Here is a 6460-nt window from a genome sequence, read left to right as displayed (position 1 = left end):
AGGATTTCATTCCGAACTTCCGAAAACCGAAACCCTCTAAAAACCGAAGGTTTTTTCGTTCAGCGTAAGTCGTGCGCACGACCTCGACCCCCGCCGACCCACCGCCCTTTCGGATAAGGGATAGTGTATCCTTTATCCGCACTTCCGAAAACCAAAATCCTCTGAAAACCGAAAGGTTTCGTTCAGTGTAAGTCGTGCGCACGACCCCGACCCCCCGCCGACCCCGACCCCCACCCCGACCCCACCCCCGACAAATTTCCCAGTCTTATAAAATACCTTCTGAAATCCGAAATTTTCCGAAAACCGAAACACGGCTGGTCCCGAGGTTTTCGGATAAAGGATAGTCTACCTGTAGTAACAATATTTCATATTTATATTGTACAGTGCATACAACTGCAGAAAAATTGTTTTAATTGCTGTAAAAAGGGTCCTGCCTCCAATAATTCTAGCTCCTAAAAATGTTGGCAGTTGACTGACACTATTGATAAATATGTCACTGCTATAAAGCATGTCCTCTAGAAACATCATATACCAAGAGACAGCATTTATTACAGTACATTGTCAATGTAGTACACATATGGAATCAAAATTCAGATTCTGTCACAAACTTCTGAAAGTTATAAGGAAGATATGTTTGAAATGTAAAACTATCTCAGCAGTCCATGTTCTTGTACACAAAATGGTTAGTCGAAGGCATTTTTTCCACCATGATCAGAGCAGCCAGAGTGACCTCTGATGCCCCCTGGCTTGCTTTGGAAGTATTAATCCTGAGCTGCAGGAATGACAATCCATACACATAGCAGGATGGGGCAGGTCTGTGCTATCAGTGTTTGCTGTGGCTCAGTGGGTAGCACCCTTGCCTCTGAATCAGAAGGTTGTGGATTCCAAGTCCCTGTCCAGAAACTTGCACACAGGCTGACACTCGAGTGCAATACTGAGGGAGTGCTGCACTGTCAGAGGTGCCGTCTTTCAGATGAGATGTTAAACTGAGGCCCTGCCTGCTCTCTCAGGGTCAGGTGAACGTAAAAGATACCACAGCACTATTTTGAAGAAGAGCAGGGGAGTTATCCCCAGTGTCCTGGCCAATATTTATCCTTCAATCAACATCTAAAACAATTTATCTGGTCATTATCACGTTGCTGTTTGTGGGACCTTGCTGTGCGCAAATTGGCTGCTGCATTTCCTATATTACAACAGTGACTACACTTCAAATGTAAAGTGCTTTGGGATGTCCGGTGGTCATGAACGGCACTATATAAATGCAAGTCTTTGTTTTTTGTCCATTATGTATCTAGGTATCCAATTTAACAGTTTAATCTGTGCAACAAAGAATTTGAGCACTTCTGACTATAAGCAGGTTTGGATGTCACAGCACTGAAATAAAGTCAGGGACAGCTGTTATTTCATGGTGATTTAGATCATGATTGCATTCATGGGTTATGACGGTATGTGATAGTTTGAGGGGGCTAAAAATCACCAATAGATCATTTGCTTTAATGGCTAGTTTTGTTATTTAAAGGTCATGTTTTATCAAGAGTTCACTGCTTGCAAACCAGAAATTCCTCATTACAAAGCCAAACATGGGTCAGTATTATCTATTTGCCCACCAAACGATCAGGGAGCTAAACAAGCTGTTTTTGTATTTCTTTTAAACTACTAAGCATAGAATCTGGATTATAGAGCATCCCAAAGAGAGGCCATTTAAGGAGAAGCTGCAGATTTGATGGTTAATGCACCCTAAAGATTTCAGGTGATCTTATACCTGTTGGTATATTATATATGACAAATTATTTATCAAGATTTTTATTGGAAAATTACCCTTGTTTTGATGGAATTGACTGCACATTGTAGGAAATATTTAAAAAAATTAAATTGCACACAAAATATTTTAGCAAAAATGTGGCAGTAACCTTTTTGGCAATTTAGTTAACTGCTCAAAAGCACTTTTTGGGGGGAGATGGGGACATCAGGCTTATTGTACGTATTCCTGCACTACTAGCTCTTTCAGTGAAGGCAGGTTGCTTTGGCTTCCGTGTAGATCCTGTAGGTCAGTCACCTTGCGTTGGAGGTGCTGCATGTTCTTGCCCAGCTCATTACCTAGAGTAATCTGAACCTTCAGCAAAGGGATAAGGTATTTGTGGCGACTGCAGTTATGCAAAATAATCCCACCTTTCTCACAAAATTGGTAGGCCCCATCTATATTACCCAAATCTCTGCAGCACACACTGATAGCACTGAGTGTAAGAAGAAGCCGATCATAGTAACGCATATATAGTTTTTCCTGCAAACTAAGTACATTCAGAAGAGTATTGAAAGCTCTGGTATACTGTCCGCTTCTAAGGCAGCCGTATCCTTCTCGCACTTCTGGTAGGAAGAAGAACTCAATAAATTCATCAGATTCACGGATATCTTTGATCGCATACAACTGTCTTAAATAGTCCATGAACGCCAACTTGCGTTCAGCAATTTTGTCCTGCATGAAGTTCCCAGCCATGATTTTCTTTGGGAAAGTAATTTCTTCTATCTCTTCTTTAAAATTCTTCAAGATGTTTTTATGTAATTTTTCAAAGTCTGAGTATCGCCGTTCAATATAAGCTTGGCTGCCATCATAGGTGCCAGATTTTATCACGACTACTTTGTACATCTGGGGAGGAAAAAACTGATCAGAATAGTTGAGAGTAATTTCAACTAATGGCACGTGATTGATTAAATAATAAAGAGATGCCATGGATACCCTTACAATGGTCTAAAGGTTAGTCAAACATTTCCACTCAGAGGGTACAATTTTTTTTTTTTTACTAACTTTGGCACTGGCCAATTTGGTGCAGCACGCAGCAAAATTGGGATTCTGTTCGACAGCACAACACCTTTTGAGAATTTCAGATCCTTTTTTACATAAATACAATTCAGAAGCTCTACCCCACTGAGGTCTGTGGGATTTGCGTTATTAATTAAGGACTATGTTTTCCTCCCTCACTAATTTTAGCACAAAATGGATGTGAATATAAAGCAGGGAACAGAATTAGCAAACGGAGGAAATTATTTCCCAAGGGCACTATTCCAATCTGCAATCTGAGCAAAGACCAAACTAAGAAATGGACTTTTTTTTTTTTTTTTTTTAAGTAGAAGATTTCCCACACTTTCTTCCACTTGCACAGTTGTGGATTTCTGCAAATATTGTACTTTCACCTGGGGAGGAATAGAAGAATCACAAAACATGTTGGAAATATCTAGAATTGGAAACATCCAGAATTCAAACGCGATGGCAAAGAAATTGCACTAATACGTCACAAGGGTCTAGTCAGGCTGAAATGGAACAAAACTCTAGGAGGCAAAAGCAGTGGACCAATAGGAAGTTGTTGGCATGTTAATGAAGAAGGTCTACAAATGAGCTATAGAGTGAGATGAAACGATTACATAGCAGCACATACACTAAGAATAATGTTTAATTTGCTGTTCAGAATTTACACAAATTGCAAGATTAGTCATCCTGATATCACAATCCTGTCAGGAGGGAAATGTAATATTTGGGGATTTCTCTGATAGGAATATCATTGTTCAGTGTGAAAGGAATATTACTGTTCAGTGTGAAATGAAGCAAAGCGTTTTTTTCAAGAGTTTTTGTATTGTGATTAGACACTGAATATTTTAAACAAAAAATTATGATTTCTACATTTTGATAATGATGAGAGCCTTTGGTAGCTTGGTTGCTAGAAGAATAATGTTATCATCTAATGGGCTAGATTACCCACTCATTCAGAGTTGATGGGTGGAAAGTCAAGGGTTAAATCCTGTTGTAAATGTTCTTTTTAAACAGTAGTATCAAACAAATATTTATGGCAGGTTGAAAATTGAGCATGGAGTTACAATGACACTGACATTCAGGAGAGGAGTTAGTTTCATTTGGACTGCAGATTATGCCAGCATCAAATAGGGAAATAAATTTGCATTTTTTCACAGGGTGACCCCCATCTAATTAATAACCCCTGCCAGCAGCCAGTCTTCCATGCCAAAATGTGGGCCATGAGTCATAGCAGCACCTATTGAGGTCATTATACGTATTTCCCTTTAAGTCCTCCAGCAGCAACATATCAAACACGAAGGTTTTTATGCAGCTGGCTTGCCTAATGTCCTGGGAAAAATCAGTTGCACATAAATAGCCCTCCATGCACCTTCTGGGATTGAACTGGTTTCTCGTAATTCAAACCAGCTGGTCTTGGATATATAGGTTGCATGTTGTGGTTTGGGTAAAATTTAAAGTCCGGTTGCCAAATCTTCACAGTCGTGCTATAACTTAGATTTGACGGTGGGCGATTTGCAACTGGAGCGTGCATTTGGCGTGAAGTGGGTTTCACTACACCTGCCCTGTGACTCCAGCAAGAGGCCCAAACAATTTTCATGGTAGGGCCTCACCTAAACATTTTGGGTGAGCTGCTGAAGGTTTAGAAGCTGCTTTTGGCCAGGCTCACCTGGATGTGTGCTACTTGCACCCAATCTTTTCAAGGTCATCCCATTAGCTTTGCCCCCAGTGCAGATTTCGACAGGTGAAGGGAACACACTAGTCATGGGAGTGAAATTTAAAGGGATGGAAGCAATTAAAGGAGTGACAGAATAGGGTGACAAAAATTCTGAATGGTTTAGAAAGGTTCAGAAAGGTTCTCAGCTGTTGCCAACACTAAAGGAGAAGGGACTAAGAAAGAACAAGCAGAAATTAAGGAAAAGGAAACCCAGGTGGTAGGTATGATTTGGAGGCTAGTGACAGTGCAGCCCGGCACTCAACTCCCAGGCACTAATGCTTCTCAACTTTTAAAAAATTCAGTTTTGTGCTCTAGGAAGGAATCAAGTGCTCCACTTCATTCCTGGAGGGAAACAGGCAGCAGGCGGGGCAGTAGGTGAGCAGTGCTGCACAATGGGCTGTGCAGCGCTGCTGCATTGAAAGGCTCCTTCCCTCCCTTAAAGGGAAAGGCCATCGCTGCAGGCTCTGCAAGGAAAAATTTACCTGGTCCCCGACGCCAGCCGCGATGCGGCCCGATGCACTGCAGCAGAGTGCTGGGCCGATCGATAGCTGATGACAAAAAAAAAAACTGCAAATAGCATTTAAGATTTTTTTTTCATCTACCTCTGCCACCTCGCCTTTAAATCTCGCCCCCAAAGCATCCGGCCTCCCGATCAACGCCTCCTGCAGTTGCCATCGCCCGGCAGGGGGGCGGAAATGAATTTTGGGTCCGGAGCGCTACTGGGTTGATGCACAACTGGATGATGTCATGATCTCCGGGTGCAGGAGGTCATGGCGCTAGAGGTTACCACCACCGCAAACCACCAGGTGAATTTCGCGGGCGACGGTAACATCGGCATGCCCGGTAAGTCCTTGGCGGTCCATTATCGCTCCCCAGAGGCACTAAGGCACCAAATTTCTAGCCCAAAGTATTTGTTTAATGTCTCTGCCATTTCCTTATTGTCCATTATAATTTCTCCTGTCTCTGCCTCTAATGGGCCTATGTTTACTTTCACTAATCTCTTCTTATTTACATACCTATAGTTTACAGTCTGTTTTTATGTCTCTTGCTAATTTACTCTCATATTCATTTTTCTCTTTCCTTATCAATTTCTTAGTCCTCCTTTGCTGAATTCTAAAATCCTCCCAATCCTCAGGCTTACTACTCTTTTTGGCAACATTATAAGCCACTTCCTTTGATCTAATACTATCTTTAACTTCTCTTGTTAGCCACGGTTCAACCACTTTTCCTGTGGGTTTTTTGTGCCTTAAAGGAATGTAAATTATGCATTAATTCTTTAATGCTAGCCATTGCTTGTCTACCATCATACCTTTTAATGTAATTTCCCAATCTACCTTAGCTAACTCACCCCTCATACCTACATAGTTTGCTTTGTTTAGATTGAAGACCCTAGTTTCAGATTTAACTAAATCACTTTCAATCTGTCCTAATAGCTCCTTTTTTAATTTAATTATTTTTAATATGGATATAGTTAGAGGCTGCAATGTGGTGCAGATTATGAAATCTTGTGTTGAAGCCTGCCTTTTTTTCCAGTTTGAGGCTGGAGCTTAAAGTTGTTGTCAATCAGAACATTTTCTAAAACTCACCAAGTAATTATTTTGTAAACCCTCTGAGAACTCTGCGTTCCTCCAACTCTGGACTCTTGGATATCGCTTACTTCCTTCACCCCACAATTGGTGGCCATGCCTTCAGCCAACTGGCCCCCCCCCCAAGGTCTAGAATTCCCTCCCTAAACTTCTCCACCTCTTGTTCCTCCTATAAAAGACGTTCCTTAAAACCTACCTCTTTGATCAAGCTTTTGGTCACCTGTACTAGTCTCCTTCTTTGGCTCGATGTCAAATTTTGTCCGTTAACACTGGGTATTGTGCGGCGAGTGTCTCGCCTCCTGACTCCCCAAAGCCTTTCCACCATCTACAAGGCACAAGTCAGGAGTGAGATGGAAT

General features: G+C 41.6%; 1 protein-coding gene across 3 annotated transcripts in view; it reads right to left on the bottom strand.

The window, feature by feature from the left end:
- Window positions 1-529: 529 nt before the first annotated feature.
- The window catches only part of snx20 (sorting nexin 20), a 40690-nt gene continuing 34759 nt past the window's right edge, over window positions 530-6460 (bottom strand). For all 3 annotated transcript variants that reach the window (XM_085991456.1, XM_085991458.1, XM_085991457.1), the window contains exon 4: window positions 530-2644. In XM_085991456.1, the coding sequence (XP_085847582.1) occupies window positions 1973-2644 (672 nt within the window). In that variant the 3' untranslated portion in view covers window positions 530-1972. The remainder of the gene's footprint in view (window positions 2645-6460) is intronic.

The sequence above is a fragment of the Somniosus microcephalus genome, chromosome 6, assembly GCF_052327205.1.
Source record: "Somniosus microcephalus isolate GS21.2 chromosome 6, FLI_Smic_1.0, whole genome shotgun sequence".
Classification (NCBI taxonomy): domain Eukaryota; kingdom Metazoa; phylum Chordata; class Chondrichthyes; order Squaliformes; family Somniosidae; genus Somniosus; species Somniosus microcephalus.
The sequence above is the reverse complement of the archived record's forward strand: the minus strand, read 5'-3'. Positions and strand labels throughout refer to the sequence as shown.